At 38.4% G+C, this 16,880-nt stretch overlaps 1 protein-coding gene across 1 annotated transcript in view; it reads right to left on the bottom strand.

Annotated features, from left to right (window-relative positions):
• The window catches only part of CATSPERE (catsper channel auxiliary subunit epsilon), a 192,540-nt gene that overhangs the window by 53,431 nt on the left and 122,229 nt on the right, over nt 1–16,880 (bottom strand). The window contains exons 11-16 of the mRNA XM_063082895.1: nt 12,160–12,218; nt 10,026–10,101; nt 5,702–5,754; nt 1,904–1,954; nt 364–397; nt 216–295 (exon numbers count right to left, since the gene is read on the bottom strand). Coding sequence (XP_062938965.1) covers nt 216–295; nt 364–397; nt 1,904–1,954; nt 5,702–5,754; nt 10,026–10,101; nt 12,160–12,218 — 353 coding nt within the window. The remainder of the gene's footprint in view (nt 1–215; nt 296–363; nt 398–1,903; nt 1,955–5,701; nt 5,755–10,025; nt 10,102–12,159; nt 12,219–16,880) is intronic.

Raw genomic sequence — 16,880 nt, 5'->3', positions numbered from 1 at the left:
CCCACTTATGTCTCAGTTACTAAAGGGTAACACCCTTCAACATGCAGGGACCGTGGTTGCCCGACTTTGTATAACTAGTACTGGAAACCAGCTCTTGCAAATATTGAGTACCCCAAAATATTTATTACTAAATGCCTGATTAATTAGTCTTGTTTTCATAATTTTATTTTGAAACTTTCAAAATAAGTTAAAAATTTTGATGAGACTATACTTACAATTGAATCACAGGTTGGAACTTTTCCATGGAATCAAGTTTCAGCGGGCAGCCATATGCATTCCAATCATACCTCACTTTCTAGAAAGGGAGAAGTGCTTTGGTTATTTTATATATTTGGCTCAGTGACAAAATTATAGTTTTCTTACCAAGTTTTTAGATGGTTGATGCCTTAGATATGACCTGTAAAAAAAAAGACATTCTTTATTATTTATTTCTCTTCCTTCTTCTCAAACTTAAAAGCTAAGATCGTAACTTTGTTTAGGTAAGGAGGTATCACAAGAGTCAAATAGATAAACATAATTATAAGACACTGAGTGCTTACTATGTTTCAGGGACTTTTAAAACATATTTTTACAAATATTGACACATTTTTACAACAACCAACAAGGTATGAATTAATGTCCACCATTCGTAGATATGGCACCATTCTCAGAAATTGCAGGACACACTTTCAAGTGAGTGGCTAGGCTACGAATCTCTCTTTGCCACTGAGAAGGTTGCATGAAGGAAGTCCACATTCATTGTGCAATCCCAATGATGTTCCTTCCAGAATATTAACAGATGAAAGAACAAGGTCCTTCAGAATCAGTAACAGTAGATGCATACTTAAAAACTTCAGCTACCTCCTAATTTAGATCTCTTGCTGTAATGGAATCCTTCCCCTTCATGAACTCAAGGGTTTACTCTTTCAAAACCACCTTCCTTCACATATTCCCTGTCTTGTCGGTCCTTCAGTCCTCAAACTTGAATCACCATCAACAGCCATGTGCTCTGTATATCTTACCATGCTGTAGGGGACAGACTTAAGAAATTCCCACCATAGTGGCTATAACCTATTTCATATTCTCACCCTTCAGGCCCACCTGCCACATAGTCACTAAAAGGTAATGCCCTCACCTCACCAACTATTAAATGTTTTCCCCTCTCCCCTCCTGTATCAACTACTGCTTTCACCAAGCACTGCAATCTGGAGTATATGGGCTCCCCCACCCATGCACCTGTCTTAAAGTTTAATAAAATCACTTAAGGGATATTGCCTAGTGATTAAACATTCTTTTATTTATTTTAATTAGAATAAGAAAATTTCATAGCTTTTCAAAGGCTCTTGTAAATATTTCAGAGGCAATGGACTACTATGCTTTTGACAGCTGAATAAATACTTTAAAACATTTTATAAAGATCTTACAAAGGTAAAAGTCAAATTTGGTTTAATTGTATCTTTAATGAATCACATTGTTAAGAATAAATACGTATAAAACTAAATATAAAACATAGCAAAAAAAGTTTAGTTAGCAGAATATTTGATATTAGGACCTTCCTGGTAAATCCATAACTTGTAACTAGCTCAACTACAGTCTTGTAGAAATAGAGAAAAATTATGTAAGAAAAAAAATTCTTGTATGTATTCATTAAACTAGAAGGAACAATATAGCATTTGAGGCTATACGTATGTAAATGAGGCTTGCTTTGTTTATCTAATTAGATCAAAGGAGGAGACTATGACTCACACTTTCTCTAGAATGTCAATTATAGTGTCTACATATTTCGCTTCATGCTAAAACTGACTGCACAGTGCCAAGCCGCACACATGGATACTAATAGGAATTCAATGAATAAGTACTAACTGATCGTAAATTATTGGCACTACATTACTATAAAAGTGTTATGCTAAAAAATATTTCTTACTTTTCGATCACATAAGAAAAATCGTGGTGTAGACACTCTGTTTTGTTAAATCTGCCAAAAATAAAACATAATGAAGTTGTATCATCATTCTTTACATATTTGCACAGACATTTAATCATTTAACTCAGTGATTCTGAAGCTGGAGAGCATCACAGAATCGTCACTTACTGAATCAGAACCTCTGGGGTTAGTGTGAGGCCTTAGTCTTTCTATTTTAAAAAAAATCAGCTTCACAAATGTTTCGGAAGACACCAGAATTTGAAATAGACTAATTCACCTCTTATATTTGATACATGTTTATTAGAAATTCATAGAAAATTGGGGGGTCGGGTGGAAAGAGGTTGGTCAAAGGACACAAAATTTCAGTTAGACATTAGGAATAAGTTCAAAAGATCTATTGTACAGCACGATGACTATTATTGATAATACAGTTGGCCCTCCTATCTGTGGGTTCTGCATTGGGAGATTCAACTGATCGAAAATATTAAAATGAAAAACTCCCCACAAAACAATTGTGTTTGTACTGAACACATACAGACTTTTTTTCTTGTCATTCATCCCTAAACAATACACTGTACAGTATAATAACTATTTAATAGCATTTACATTGTACTAGCTATTATAAGTAATCTAAAGATGATTTAAAGTATACGGGAGGATGTGCATAGGTTATAGGCAAATACTACACCAGTTTCTATCAGGGACTTGAGCATTGCAGACTTTGGTATCTGGAGGAGTTCCTGGAACCAATACTCTATGGATACCAAGGGACAACTGTATGCTATATGCTTAAAAAATGCTGAGAGTGGATGTAATGTGTTCTCATCACAAAAATGATAACTGTGTGAGGTAATGCATATGTTAATTAGCTAGATTTAGTCACTCCACAGTGTATTTCAAAACATCATGTTGAACATGGTAAGTGCATACAATTTTATCTGTCTATTTAAAAAAAAATACAAACAAAAACCAAAAAATACCTCCAAATTGCTGGTGGCAATGTAAAATGGTGCAGCCACTTTAGAAAACAGTCTGGTGTTTCTTCAACAAGTTAAACATAGGATTACCATACTACCAGCAATTCCACCCCTAAGTGCATACCCAAAATAATTGAAAATGTGTTCAAACAAAAACTTGTACATGAATATTCATAGGCGCACGATTTACAAAACCCAAAAGGTGGAAATATCCCAAATGTCCACGAACTGATGAATGAATAAACAAATGTGGTATATCCACGCAATGCAATATTACTCAGTGTACATGCCACAATGGGGGAACTTCAAAATCATGCCAAATGAAAGAAGCCAGACATGAAAGGTCATATATTGTATGATTCCATTTATATGACATATCCAGAATAGGCAAACCTATAAAGACAGCAGATTAATGGTCCCCAGGGGCTGGGAGAGAGAGAACAAAGAGTGACAGCTTACTGTGCACAGAGTTTTCTTTTTGAGAGATGAAAATACTTTAGAGCTAGATAGTGGTACTTGCTGCACAACATTGTGAAGCTACTTAATGCCACCGAATTGTACAACATCAGCACAGCCAGGTTAAGCAACTTTTCCCCTTCTCCCCCGCCCCTTTCCCTTTTCTGCTCCAGGAACTGAGATTCCACGCCTGGGAAGGGGTAAACATTACCATTATCATCAAGGGAACATCTTGTGGGCTGTGTCTAGCAGGCTTCGGGCTGGAATGCTTTGTACTGAGATAGTGGCTAATCAAGAGCCTATGACTTAACCTACCAAATGTCATCGGACCACAAGGGCTGTGTCACCCTGCATACCAATGATTTCGAAATTGCCCATTACTCTGTCTGAACCGTCCCTAAGTTTTTATAAACCCCGTGCTTTCATAAGTTTGTGGGAACTGATCTGGCTCAGTCTCCCTTCCACATTAGTGGAATAAACCTTTTGGCTGAGATGGCTCCTGACTCGGGTCTCTCTCTCTTCTCCATTTTGCCAAACCGAACAACATGCATACACACCTACACAAATAAAAATTTACAGAAAATCTATCAAAATGAAGACAAATTTCTTTGGGCTGTTTTATTTCATATAAACTGTTTTTTTTTAAACACAATATTTCTAGTTGTTGCTAGAGACTCAGTTGTGCAGGTAAGGAGCTATTTTAAGGATTCTCATAACTTCTAGGTAAGGTTCATGCAGACAGAAGGCTATAATGGTCTGTGAAATGATAGAGTTTTTAGTGAGATATTTGTTTGACCATTTTGGCTGGCTGCTTCCAGTGTAACTTAGAGGGAATCCTAGTTACCAACATTTTTATATAGATTCTGGAGGACTAAATCCCCCTCACCCTGAACCCAAATTAGACCTCAAGAGATGCCCTCCTTCATTGATACTCTCTCAGGCCCAATGCAACCCAAGCTGAAGATATTAGAGTTATTTTTAGGGTTCCAGAGCAGTGCAGTGGGTCACTGACTAAGAGGCCCAGAGTAGGTCCTGAAATACATTTAAAAAAAAAAAAAAAAATATATATATATATATATATATAATCTCCAGGTGACTCTGATGAGCAACCAAGATTGACAGTTACTATCTGGATCCTCCCAGAAACAGATTGGCGCAAGCTGCTTTGCATCTCACTGCGGAAGGAAATCAGGGCCTGAGAACAATTTGTGCATGCTATTGTACTGGGCATAGCTTTTGGTAACATGTTGCTTACAGCAGTTATTCTCAAACTTTAATGCTCTTACTAATCTCCTAGAAATTTTGTTAAAATGCAAGATTCTGATTCAGCAGGTGTGTGATGAGGCCTGAGATTCTGCATTTCTAACAAGGGCCCAGGTGATGCCAGTGCTGGTCCATAGGCCATATTTTGGGGAGCAAAGGTGTAGGATGGTACCAGAAATGGGACGGGACAAGCTATTGAATCAGTGAGCCTTTTGTGTTTTGTGGAAAAGAAATTATGGGTGCAAAGGTATAGGAAATGCACATTTAGGAAATGCTGAATGACATAGGAATACTTAATCATCAATCCAACAACTGATTTTTACAATTCAGTAGTCATCAAAGATTATTAGAATGACCGAGGAGTTGGCATTCTTTTTGGATGACAGCAAGCCAGGTCATAAATATTCAGGTAAGAGTCAATGTTTCCCCACTCTCACCTCCACTCCTAACCAAAGAAAAGGAATCTCAACAAATTGCTGTCTGCATTATACATCTAACTTTAGTTAAACAGATTTCCGTATGCGGACCTTGAAAATCTAATGTGCTTCTCTGTGAACCATAATAAGATCAATAGAATTCACACCTTGGAATTGTTTCTCTCTGGAGGAACCACTGGGACTTCTATTAGGCTTGCTCTAAAAAATTTCCCATAGAAAATGGTGCAGGAAACTGGAGGTTTCTCTGCTATGGGTGTAAGCAATTCTCTGACGGAAATGAAATTATAACTGGTTTGTGTAGGGTGGAAGACAGAGGCAAGTGTTTCTCCTCATTTCTCTGGGAATGAGCTGTGGACTCAAGAGCTGAGAAAAGTAATGGCGAGAGGTGTAAAGTGGAGGTAGAGAAAAGCTATAAAAGGGAAGGTGGAGAAAAATGCTGGTAATAGGGAAAGGGGTTAATTCCTTTCATTTTTAGTAGGATTCAAATGTAACATTTGACATGGCCAAAAGCTCAAACCCAGAGAAACTGGATTTCAATTCAATTTTGGATTTCATTATGGACATGTCAGTCATTAGGCTACGATTATCACTAGTAATTATCATTTAGTTTACCATTTTTTTTTTAAACTTTAAGAGTAAGACAGGTCAAATGGAAATATACTTGCCCTTTCACTGCAATGAATTTATTTTTATCACAGCCAACAGCTATTTGGAACACCTAAAATGAGACAAGTTAGGTAGTGAGTTCAGTGGTTCTGATTCACATGACCTAAAATATTATTACAGCTAAAAGCAGTTATATTTTAGATTTGAAATAATGACCTTTCACACGTAGGGTCTGTTATATTGCTCTTTCCTTCTCTTCCTTTGATCATTTATTTTTCTTTGTTTGCTTCCTTTCGTCTTTACCGCTCACGAGGCCCACAGGTTGGTTCTCTGCTTTCTTACATCAGTGTCTTAGGGAATTGATCTGACCTCACCCTTTACCTGCACCTCTCCAACCATGAGTATCAACTCCATATTTCTAACTTGCACCTCTGAGTCAGCTGATATATTCTACAATATATCTTGCTGCTAATGTGACTTTTTTTCACTTTAGTAGACTAGAAATTTATTAGACTATCGAGTAGCATCATGTAAAATAGCATCTGACTTTTATTATTCCTGCTTTAAGCAGCTCTACTCTGTATTCAAAAGAACACTGACCACAGGCCAGCTATTAAATATTAAACCCCTGTGCTTTGTTTGAAAACAAACTACCTGTGCATACTATAGCATAACATGCAAGAAGTCAGAAGTCAGCCTACAGTGTCTGCCGCAGGACTGTGAGATGCTTTATTAATACAGCCCACACTTCTCTGTAAGTAAACTTTGGGATACAGTGCAAAATCCAGCAACAGTGTCACGTAGATGGGCTGTGACATGACGCTTTGTTTCACAGTCTGGAAATTCCCAAAAAAGGCATTCGATAATGGAAAAGGCTAACATTAAAACCACCAAATAAAATCCTGCTGGAGTCTGACGTTTACCTCCAAACACACTGTTGGTAGCAGTATTTCCCATTTCTTTTAACAGATTCAATACTTTTGCAGTAAGGACAGAGTAGAGTGAATCCATATTACATACAAAAATTAAATTAAATTAAAATAGAGTTCGTGGAGCTTTGCTAAGAAGATAGGTTACATCTAGTAGCTGGAATATGTTATATCTAAAGTTGAAAGACAATTAACTTCATTAAATCTCTGTTACAGGAAAATGATAACAAAATCAAAATGCCAGATATGCTACCCTGACTGTAAATACTGAGATATTTGTTGTTTATAAATAATATACAGGTTATGTAGAACTAAAATACAATTAATTACTATATAAACATTAAAGGAAGGCTTAAGAAGATAGCAAGAGTTGAAAAAAACTGGATGAATGCCTTAAATTTACTTATAAGAACTGCCAATGTTTCATGCAGGGAGTTATGCCTTCTTTTAAATCCGAGTCCTGGTTCTCCCTACTTCTTTCTCTACCTGGCTCCAGGACAACATACTCACTGCCGTCTACCCTTGCCCCTCCACCAGGCTTTCTAAGTGGGATCTAGACACTTCCATTTTGCCTTAAACATGTCCTTGTATATTGCACATTTCCACAAGGTAAATCTGGAAGAACCCTCATACTCCCTAACCTATAAGAAGGACTTGGGGGTCAGGAGAGTGGTGACAGAGTAATGACGTCCAGCCAAGTTTGGTAGATTTAAAGAGTTGTCTCTGCTCCACCAAGATCTTTCAGGCTTCATTTCAGAGGCATGCTCCACAGTGCGAGTTCATGGATTTTATTTCCTAAACCACCTGATCTCACCCCTAGGAGATGATTTGTTCTTTCGACAACTCTACCCATAGTCCCATAGCTCTTGCCGCCCATTATCACTAAATCTTTGCTTTCCCATCAAAATTGCTCAGAAATGCGGGCCTGCCCTTTATCTTTCCTAAATTATCCATACAACATAAAGAGTTGGCTGATGACCTTAAATCTATCATACTCAGGACCCACTGTCACTTGATGTTCTCATTTGTAATGTCCTTTCTCTTTCTGGTCCTAGTTTACAAAAATTTCCCCAAGCCTTGGAATCAACAACCATGGATTAAACCATAGGATTAAAAACACGAGTTGACCTGTAGGTGGATCTTGAAAAGGAGCTGTAGGTACAGAGTGAGAAGCATGAATAGGCCTGTTTTCTAAGGTGCCCGCTGCTGAAGGGCTGACATAGATTCCCCAGGACTGGACACCTAATTAGGAACATTCTGACGTATAGCCGAAATGAAAACATTTCTCTTCAGTGCAGAGACAGGGCAGGACTGCTGCTGTCATAGTTCAGAGCCAGACACAGCAAATTCCCTCTCGCCAGACAGAACAACTGATCTGAGGCGGGAATTCTAAAGGCCCTCAAGACTGAGGTGCTGGAAGACTATGTATTAGAGAAAGCTGTAGTCATCCCTCCCTGGGAAAATTCATCTTGGAAGGAATTACTAAGGCCCTCTGGGGGCTGGCCTACATTTCTGCATTTCTAGATCTTCTCACATGGTTAGAAAGTGATATGCAGCCTTGTTGGAGCTGTTGGTTCAATTTGTTGCTCTGCCTCAGGCTATGAGGCTGAGAAGCAAAGACAGCAGATTCCTATTCAAATGGCTCAGTCCATGTCCATTTGGTTTAGCAGGTTTAACAAGGGCCTAACTTCATCCAACTGGAGAAGTCTGTGGGCCATGGTTCTGTGTACAGGTAGAGCTGGGCCCTGCGTGTCTACAGTATTTATCTGGAGGCAGATGACTTGCTTACTTATAAGAAAGGGGTCACAAAGAAGGGACTGCGTGGTTGAGAGCATACCTTGTAGTTGTGTACAGGTTTTGATTTCCTCGGCTAACTAGAGGACCTGACTCTACAAGGCCACATTTTCTCATTGCCTAAAAGGGCTACTCCATTCTATTTCAGTGGGCAGGTCAGTACAAATTACTTGCAGTGGGCCCAAAGGATGGCTAGATTTAAACAGGCTTTGTCTGGGGGTATCGAAGAGGAAAAAGAAGGAAGAAACCAGTAATATTAGACAATTACTCTGTGACTGGCACTGTTTTGCATACTTTACATAAATGTGCTCATTTAATACTCTCAAGAATCCTGTGAGGTAGATGTTAGATTTTTCGTACAAATGAGGGAGCCTAGACTCAGCGTGTTGAAGTAGCTTGTCCAAGTCACTAAGTGGTAGAGCTTGGCTCTAAGCTCGGGTTAGATGAACCTGCCTTTATAATGCCTGGGCAGGATAGGGTGAATAGGGATCCCTAAGAAATGTATAGATTAGAGAGGGATGGAAGAAACCATGGTGCTTCAGGAAGCCATCCATAAAGGTACGGTGTCAAGCAGCTTAAGATAGAAAACACAGATCTGGGCTGTGGCAGGAACTCACGAGGTTGGGCTTTCTTGCTGGTGGGTGGCATGGCAGAAAGACAGGGGAGTTGTTGGTATGCAACCCCAGGCAGTGTCCAAGGATAGATCACATCTGCCTCAGTTCAAGGCTCCCTCTAAATTCATGGAACCATGCCCTGGTAGGAACAGTTTCCTTGTGATGGGGTCTTGAAGAGGAGAAACCAAGTTGTATTTCGCTTCGTTTCCTCCATGTGCAACACAATGCCTGGTATACAGTAGGTGCTCAATATATGTTTACTGAATTTTACTTAGGCTGAGAAGGAATAAAGAGAGGAGGCATGCCCCAGTGTGGAACACAGACTCAAAGGACATGGTGTTGTTAAGAATTTGTGTTTAATTTCATAATACACATAGTTATTAATGCCCTGTCGCTATTTCACACCTCTGTGCTTTTTCCTGAAATTTCCTGTGCATCTACCTGCTGACCTGCTGCTTATTCTTCAATAATCATTTTAGGTGTCACTTTCTTTTCACCTTTCCCTTTCCAGTTGAAATTGCTCACTCTGTCCTCTGGGCTATTTGATAACAATGTGCACCACATTGTCTTAAGCTAGCTTATGTTTACCTCTAGGGAAGGCACGCTGTCTTTTCATCTTTGTAAGTCCCATTATCTAGCACACAGACTGGAACATAGAAATGTCATAGGCACGCCATGCATTGTTTTGGATGAATAAATGCAGGATAAATATGGACACAACCGGCAGTCTTCTCTGACAAACCATATCCAACTTTAGTTGTTCCCATTAATTTGTTTTTCTTTACACAGTTTTATGTATCTTCAAATCTTTAAAAACCAGTAATTTTACATTTTGTGTATTTATATATCCCACTTTAGATGATAAAAACTCACAGAAGGCAGAAATCTGTTTTCAAAACAAAATAATGCTATCTTTACAGTGAAACATTACAAAACGTTGCTAAGTGTTCGGGGAGTGGTACTGTATGGAGGTAATGTGTATTATTTAGTTTACAATCTGTACATTCTTGAGGTAAATTTTTTGGTCTTCAACCCATGTCACTTACCTTTTTGGCTGTTGGACATGTTTTTGAATATTCACTAGGTCGAAGATTAAGAAGCACAAGACCTGTGTTCTGGTTTCTAGGAAAAACAACCCATACTGGTTATTACAGAATCATGAGAGAGGAGGCGTGATTCTGCCTGTCTGTAGAGCAAATGAAATGTGCCATGCAAACGATGTGACCGAACCCTCATGAGGAGTTCTGGAAGTCTGGAAGGGCGGTGTCAGTGGTAACCGTTCACTGCTTCTGCTCAGGTGGCTTTGCACTGTGGTCAGATTCTTGCCCCCTGCTCATGGTATCCCATGTTCTGGCCACCACAGGGTTGGCACAGTGGGGAACAAAAATGAGCATTCTATCAGGGTTTCAAGTCCCCTGTTTCATCAGTACCCGCAGACCCTGGGTGGCGGGGCTCTGCTGCTGACATGCTGGCCTGTTTGTTACAAGGTGGCAGGTCACTGTGTTGATTCCTCCTCTAGCCTCTACAGATTTTTCCCTTCTATTGATAACACCTTGGGAACAATAAAGGCTAAGTTATAAAATTAGTTTTCCGAACCACATTAAGCTGCATAATATGATCTGATTGGCATCAAAAGGCAGGCGAGATACAATGCCTTTCTTGACTATGAAGTGCACACAAATTGTTTTGTGCTCCAGCAAAATGTCAGGGCCCAAACATAACAGAGGAAGAAACTTTGAAAGTGTGGTTCACACCTTATCCCTGCTAAGACTTTTACTATTTGAAAAAACTGGGGAAAAACAAACATGAAAAAATATGGTGGACAATTTGATGTGTATTCGACAGCCACATACACTAATTCTTGATAAATATGATGGTACTTCAAAAAGCTTGTGGAAAAAGATAGTACAAATCTTCTATGGACTTTTTGTTTGTTTGTTTGTTTGTTTGTTTAAATTTTTATTAGCATATTCATTGTTGCAAATCATACTTTTTCTTTATGCCTCTTACCGGACTTTTTGTTTGTTTGTTTGTTTGCTTGTTTGTTTATTTAAATTTTTATCAGCATATTCATTGTTGCAAATCATACTTTTTCTTTATGCCTCTTATCCAATCACTTCCCCTACCCTCTCCCCCCTCTAATAACCATAGATTTGTTCTCGCCATCTGGTAGATGAACTGTTCCTCTGTTGGTTTGTTGCCTAGATGATCTGTCCAGTACTGAGAAAGGTGTTCCACGGACTTTTTGAAGTACTCCCATATCCACAAAACCAAAAATAGTCAAAGGAACCTGCACCATGAGAAGGATAAAGAGGGAAGAAGTTGCTAGGTGGAGGGGAAAGGAATGAATGGAGCCTCTCCTGACTACTGTGTTTAACATAGCGTTTTCTCCCCACCCTTCCCGGTTGCTCTGTCACATTCTGTTTTCTTTTCTCAATAGCACTCACCAGTATTTGGAATTATTTTGTTTATTTGGAATTATTTTGTTTATTTGATTACTTGCTGTTTGCCTCCTCCCACTGGAGATATGTTCCATGACACCAGTACTTCATCTTTCTTGTTTACTGTGTATTTTGAACATCTAGAAAGCACTTGGCAGAGAGTTGGTACTCAAATTCTCTTGGAGTAGCAGCAAACTAAAGAAAAATGAATATCCTAGAAAAATATGCTATTTTTTCCAGAAAACATTGTCAGGCCATAATGATAACCATATAAGTGCCTTAACACAGAATTCCAGGTTGGTTGTTTTCCTCTGGAAATTAAGCACTTAGGTGCTGTCTTATTCCAAGAGTCAAAGATGGTGTTTCACAGTTAAAGACTTTCTGTTATATTAGAGTTCTTGTTTTTGCTTAAGGATAGTATGTAGAGACTTTAAGATGGAAATTAATAAGAAAACATACTTGAAAATTACTAAATTAAGAAATGGCCCTTTTTCCCGCATCATTATTTGGATGAATGAGAGAGTCTTTGGATAGGGCGTTGTTTTCATTAAACTACAAGGAGTATTTTACATTTTAATACACTTAAATATTAATTTCACATTTATCCCGACATTTAAAGAAATTTGAAGTTTGTGTATTTAAAAACATGTGAGGCCATTTAAATGAAAGAAGACCTACAAATCACTAACCTGAGCAGCAATTTTAATACTGAGTAAGTTCTTTTAAAAGTTATACTTACTGCAACTTGAAGTAATCCTTTACTGCCTCGTAATTTATATTCTGAGAAAATGATAGAATCTGAAAAAGAAAGTGAAAAGGTTTATGTGAAGCAAGAACATTGGGGATGGGGATCCCACTTTAGTAGCACTTGTCTTTCCATACCCAGGCACATAAAATGCCTCCTTTAGGATATGTAATAATGTTGATCACTGTAGACCAAGTTTTCCTAGGACACAATATACACTTTCAAGACAGATTTAAATCTTTCTTTAGGTAAGAAAAATGATATACTTATCATTTTTTCAAAATCCTTTTCTATTTCAGAAATCCCAATTATATATACTGTCGATTTACTTTGTTACATTTTGTGTTATTTTTCCTTTTAATTTTATATTATCTTTGTCCTTTTTAAAGTATTACTTCTCATTCTGTCCTCATTTGACTTGTATCATTGCAATATTCTTATTTCTCATTTATTTCCTGAGCTTAGAAAACTTCTGTTTTCTTGTTTTCTTCTTAGAAACAGAAACTTGCCTCTGAGCCCTTTTATTTCTTCTGTGAGATTTTTAAATGATAACAATTATCATACTTTTTGTGGGTTTTGAGGCTATGTGGAGTTATTTGCCTGAACCTTTCCTGTGTTGCTTTTGAGTAAATTTTTAAGATATTCATCTGCCTTTTGCATATGTTTTTGCTATTTTTTTTTTCCTCTGGAGCATGTTTCATCTCAATTTTCAGCATTACATAAGGTTGTTATCTTCTCAGGGTAAAAGCCCTTTACAGAAGATACATGAGAGTAGAGGCAGAAAATTATAAGCCTCACATTTTTAAAGTATACTAAGTGCGATCCTATATTATATCACTTTTTGGTAGTCCTTCGTTTATATATTATACATTCTTTAGACAGATGGCTTAAATTTGTTTCTGGCTAATCCATTTTGATGAGAACAGAGACTACATTTCTCTAAAAAATCTTAGTGAGTAAACTTATTTCTGAGACAAAGTGCTGGATATTAAGTGGCACAACACTTAATATCCAGCACTTGTTAATATCCATACAACTTGTTGAGATAAAGTTGCAGGTTGTGAAGGTCAGTAAATATAAATACCAGGGCAGTGGGGAGGCTGAGGGACTCAGCCATATCACCCCCACATCCACATCCAGCCCAGTGATGACCACTGAGCTGTCACTGGAATCACCCTGGGCTCCCGAGCTGGGGCAGTGGGGTCCTGAGGACCTCAGCTGTGCCCCCCATGTCTGCATCCAGTCCAGCTACAACTGAGCCACCACTGAAAGCCCCCTGATATCCCCTGCTGGAATGAGGGGGGTGCCATGGGCCTCAACCATGCCCCCTTTCTTTTTCCTCCTCCCACCCTATCCCTCACCCATTCTCCCCCTCCCCCAACTGCTCCAAAACAACATCTTAGAATGTTAAATAAATAAATAAACCAATTAATAAAATAAGTTAAAAAAATCACTTGTTAAAGTAAAAAAAGAAAAAGAAAAAGAAATCATGTTCCATACTCAGGGAAAGGACTCAATTGTCAGATTTACACCTGTATTCTACCATACGCTATCCTTTTGATAAAAATAACTTCACAAGAATGTTCTTACTTATGATTTTTAGACTCCCAAAATTTAATATTACCTTTTGTGAAACACAATTGTATTTTCCACGCTTTGCTTATTAGTTATCACTCAAATGGTGCTCAGGCCTGGGTTTGCAACTTCAATCTATATATATATATATATATATGTATATTTTGGGGGACTATAGACACTGAAAATATCTGTGTTATGTGTGGAGGAGTGTAGGAATGTTAACATTGAGAAAGACCAGGGAACTTACACAGGGCAGAAGCCCTTAGTATAGATAAGAGATTTGAGGCAGAACAGGGATTGTTCAAAAGGCAAAAGCCCTTTGCACAACAAAGATCTTTAAGGATACTCTGCTAGATTAGATAAGAACATTAAGGTCATTTCTTATCCAGCTTCACTTCCTTTCCTTTGTTTCTCAAGATGTTTTCCAGAGATTGCCCCATAGCCAATTTCTTTTCATTCCTTTGATAAATGATTGACTAAGTTGTTTTTTTCTCTTGTATTTCCTTGTCTTTACAATAAAAGCTGAAGCAAATCCTGACTTGGGGCCGCGCCTAGTTTCTCCCTTCTTGAGGGAGTTTTGTCGGTGCCGTCTGTTTGGCCTTCTCATTGCTCTTAATATTTGGGCTCTGAGTAATCTTTGCATCTCTGTCACACAGTGAGAAGTGACAATTACGGAACTATTAAAAAAATACATATTTTTTATTGTAATTATCTATTTAAAAACCACACATTATAAATAATGAAAGAGTGATTAGTTGTGCAGGAATAAAAGACACACTTGAAAAAATCTGTAGTGTGAAGAAACTATTAAATGTTTGTGTATTTTTAAAAGGAACAAATGAAACTTCTAGAAGTTAAAAGTACAACAATCAAGTAAATACATAAATACAGTTTGAGCATCTGTAATCCCCAAATCTGAAATTTGAAATGCTCCAAAATCTGAAACTTTTTGAGTGCCACCATGACACCACAAGTGGAAAATTCCACACATAACCTCATGTGATGGGTTGCAGTCAAAACTCAGGCACACAACATACAGTTTATTTAGCATTCCCAAGGGAAAAATGACCCTCCCAATCCCCTTTGGTTGCGATATATCTTTTCTGCACAGGCCCAGATTCTCCCACACAAGCATACCCAAAAAGGGTACTAAAATGTCATGTGTGCAGGCAAGACACGCCAACAACATGTTACCCCTGACGCCCCACATGGAGCCAAGACCTACGTGCATTACTCACTGTGGTTTATTTGTTTGCTTATTCTCTGCTCTGTTGTATAAAGACATTGTTGAAACATCAAAAAGGCCTGCAGATTCCCCTATGAGTAAAGGTGATTGGAAAAAGAGGAGAAAGCATTTATGTTTATCTATAGCACAGGAAGTCAAGCTGTTGGAGGGACTGGACAGTGGTGTAAGTGTGAGACGTCTCACAGAAGTGTATGACGTGATGACCACCATATGTGACTTGAAGAAACAGGAGGATAAACTGTTGAAGATCTATCCTGAAAGTAATGAAAGATGTTAAAAAAAAAAGTAGAAAAACACTGCATAATGCTAAAAATGAAGATCTTGATTGTGTGTTGAAAGAGTCGATCCTTCAGCATGACGGTGAACATTTGCCACTTAATAGTTTGCTAATCAAGAAACGAGCAAAGCTCTATCATGATGAACTAAAAATTGAAGGGAACTGTGGATATTCAGCAGGCTGGTTGCAGAAATTTAAGAAAAGATACAGCATTAAATTTTTAAAGATTTGTGGTGATAAAGCATCTGCTGATCACAAAGTAGCAGACAAATTCATTGATGAGGTTACCAAGGTCATCACTGATGAAAATCTGACATCAGAACAAGTCTATAAAGTGATGAAACATCACTTTTTGGCATTATTGCTCCAGAAAGGCACTGACTACAGCTAATGAGACAGCTTCTGCAGGAACCAAGGATGCCAAGGAGAGAATAACCCTGCTGGGATGTGCTAATCCATCCGGCACGCATCGCGTAAACTTGCTATGACAGACGAAAGCTTGCATCCTTGCTGTTTTCTAGGAGTGAATTTCTTACCAGTCCTTATTTTGCTAACAAAAAGGCGTGGATCATTAGGGACATCTTTTCTGACTGGTTTCACAAACATTTTGTACCAGTGGCTTGTGCTTCCTGCAGGGAAGCTGAACTAGATGATAACAGCGAGATTTTGTTATTCCTTGACGACTGTTCTGCTCCTCCTCCAGCTGACATTCTCATCAAAAATAATGTTTTTACCATGTATTTTCCCCCAAATATGACTTTATTAATTCAGCCCTGTGACCAGGGTATCCTTAGATAAATGCAGAGTAAATATAAGAACACTTCCTTAAAAAGCATGCTAGCAGCAGTGAACAGAGGCATGGGTGTGGAAGGTTCCAGAGGAGTTTAGTATAAAGGATGCTGTTGCCAACACTTGGAACACAGTGAGCAAAGACACAGTTGTGCACGCCTGGCACAGCCTCTGCCCTGTGACTGTGTTCAGTGACGATGATGAACAAGGTGGTGACTTTGAAGGATTCTATATGTCAGTGAGAAAAAATAATGTCTGACTTCCTTACATATGCAAAAAATATAACTTCACAGTCCATCAGTCAACTGGAAGAAGTGGATATTGTGCAAGTTTTTTAACATCCGTAATGAGGCTCCAGTTGTTCATTCATTGACCGACAGTGAAATAGCCAAAACGGTCCTGAGTCGAGGTGGTCGTGATAATAGTGACAATGAAGATGGCATTGACAACACTGCAGGAAAAGCGCCTGTAGACAACATGGTGAAAATGTGTGATGGGCTCATTGAAGGACTGGAGCAGCGTGAATTCATAACAGAACAGGAAATCATGTCAGTTGATAAAATCAAAGAAAGGTGTTTAAAACAAAAACTGTTGTTAATGAGGCAGATGACTCTGGAGGAAACACTTAAGGAAGCCATCCAGCAGAATACCTCATTTCCAGAGGACCCAATTCCTGGTGCCTCAACTGCTTCTGATGTTTTTTCTCATCTAAAAAAAAAAAGTACACTGTACGTTGTACCTTTTAATGAAAACACAGCATCCTAGGTGGACACCAAAAGCTGGACATTGTTTGTTGATGCTGGTGGTACAGGTGTTCTGGTGATG

This window comes from Cynocephalus volans, chromosome 18 (genome assembly GCF_027409185.1).
Source record: "Cynocephalus volans isolate mCynVol1 chromosome 18, mCynVol1.pri, whole genome shotgun sequence".
Taxonomy (NCBI): domain Eukaryota; kingdom Metazoa; phylum Chordata; class Mammalia; order Dermoptera; family Cynocephalidae; genus Cynocephalus; species Cynocephalus volans.
This window is presented reverse-complemented; position numbering and strand designations above follow the sequence as displayed.